Source organism: Haliaeetus leucocephalus, unplaced genomic scaffold (genome assembly GCF_000737465.1).
Source record: "Haliaeetus leucocephalus isolate CR32 unplaced genomic scaffold, Haliaeetus_leucocephalus-4.0 Scaffold924, whole genome shotgun sequence".
Classification (NCBI taxonomy): Eukaryota; Metazoa; Chordata; class Aves; order Accipitriformes; family Accipitridae; genus Haliaeetus; species Haliaeetus leucocephalus.
Window position 1 is genome coordinate 3,448,887 of NW_010973360.1, and position 2,087 is coordinate 3,450,973.

Here is a 2,087-nt window from a genome sequence, read left to right on the forward strand (position 1 = left end):
TCGGCCGCGCCGTCCACCAGCACCACCTGGATGGCGGCGGTGGAGGAGAGCGGCGGCTGCCCCTGGTCGCGCACCTCGATGACCAGCTCGTAGGGGCGCTGGGGGTCGCGCTTGGCCGGCACCCGGCGCGCCGTCCGCAGCTCGCCGGTGCGCCAGTCCATGCGGAAGAGGCTGGCCTCGTTGCCCCGCACGATGCTGTAGGTGAGGCGGGCGTTCTCGCCGTCGTCGGCGTCCACCGCCGCCACCCGGCTCACCAGGTAGCCCGGCTCGGCGCCGCGGGGCAGCGCCTCCCGCGCCGGGGTGCCGTTGCGGCCGGGCAGGGGGCTGACGATGGCGGGGGCGTTGTCGTTCTGGTCCACCACGACGATGTTGACGGTGGCGTTGCCGGCCAGCGGCTGCGGCTCCTCGCCGGCGTCGCGGGCCTCCACCTGGAAGCTGAACTCCTTGAGCTGCTCGTAGTCGAAGGAGCGGAGGGCGTAGAGGAAGCCGTTCTCGGAGTTGATGGAGACGTAGGTGAAGACGGACATGCCCTGGATCTGGCTCTCCAGGATGGAGTAGGCGAGCTGGGCGTTGGCGCCCTGGTCCCGGTCGGTGGCGCTGACGGCGTAGATGTAGGCGCCGGGCACGTTGTTCTCGCTCACGTAGACCTGGTAGACGGGCTGGCTGAAGCGCGGCGCGTTGTCGTTCACGTCGCTCACCCGCACCTGGATGGACTTGCTGGTGCTGAGCGGCGGCTCGCCGCGGTCCCGGGCCACCACGGTGAGGGTGTAGGCGTCGCCGCCCGGCTGCTCGCGGTCCAGCGGCCCCTCGGTGACGATGGTGTAGTAGTTCTTGAAGGAGCTCTTGAGGCGGAAGGGCGCGTCGCCCTGCAGCAGCTCGCACTGCACCTGCCCGTTCTCCTCCGAGTCGCGGTCCGAGACGCTGAAGAGGGCCACCACGGTGCCCGGCGCCGCCGCCTCGCTCACCGCCTCCTTGACGGTGGAGAAGCTGATCTCGGGCGCGTTGTCGTTGGCGTCCAGCACCCGCACCAGCACCTTGCAGTGCGCCGGCACGGCGTTGGGCCCCAGGTCCTTGGCTTGCACGTACACCTGGTACACGCTGCTCTCCTCGTAGTCCAGCTCGCCGCTCACCTCCAGCCGCCCGGTGCGCGGCGCGATGCCGAAGAGCTCCCGGGCGCGGGCCGAGATGTGGCTGCTGAAGGAGTAGATCACCTCGCCGTTCTGGCCCTCGTCGGGGTCGGTGGCGTTGAGCTGCAGCACCAGGGTGCCCGGCGGCGAGTTCTCCGGCAGCGACACGGTGTAGACGGGCTGCTCGAAGGCGGGCACGTTGTCGTTGGAGTCCAGCACCCTGATGGTGAGCAGGGCGGTGCCGGTGCGCTGCTGGGGCTGCCCGCCGTCCACCGCGGTCAGCACGTAGCGGTGCACCGCTTGCTGCTCCCGGTCCAGGGGCTTGTCCAGCACCAGCTCGGCGAAGCGGTTGCCGTCCCCCTGCGTCTGCACGTCGAGGGAGAAGTAGCTGTTGGGGGTGATCTCGTAGGTGCGCAGCGAGTTGGTGCCCACGTCGGGGTCGAAGGCGCTCTCCAGGGGGAAGCGGGTGCCCGGCGTGGCGCTCTCCGAGATCTCCACGGTGAGGTCGGGCTCCGGGAAGGAGGGCGGGTTGTCGTTGATGTCCAGCACCTCGATCTCCACCCGGAACAGCTCCAGGGGGTTCTCCAGGAAGACCTCCAGGTGCAGCAGGCAGGAGGGGCTCTGCTTGCAGATCTGCTCCCGGTCGATCTTCTCGTTCACGTAGAGCACCCCGGTTTCCAGGTTGAGCTCCAGGTAAGGGCTGCGGGAGTTGGGCGCCGTCTGGAAGCGGCGAGCCGAAAGTTTTGTAATGTCCAAGCCCAGGTCCTCGGCGATATTCCCCACGAACGTGCCATGCTCCTGCTCTTCCTGCACCGTGTAATGGAGCTGGCAAAGGGCCCCCTCCACCATCCAGAGCAAGGCAAAGAGGAATAGCACAATCATCTCCAAATGGGGAAAGAGATCCCCCCCTCCCCACCACCACCTCTTCCTCCTCTTCCAAAAGCCACCACCACCACCACC

The 2,087-nt window shown here is 68.3% G+C and overlaps 1 protein-coding gene across 1 annotated transcript in view; it reads right to left on the reverse strand.

The window, feature by feature from the left end:
• The window catches only part of PCDH10 (protocadherin 10), a 13,223-nt gene extending 11,214 nt beyond the window's left edge, over positions 1-2,009 (reverse strand). Inside the window, exon 1 of the mRNA XM_010583632.1 lies at positions 6-2,009. Coding sequence (XP_010581934.1) covers positions 6-2,009 — 2,004 coding nt within the window. The remainder of the gene's footprint in view (positions 1-5) is intronic.
• Between the last annotated feature and the right edge of the window lie 78 nt (positions 2,010-2,087).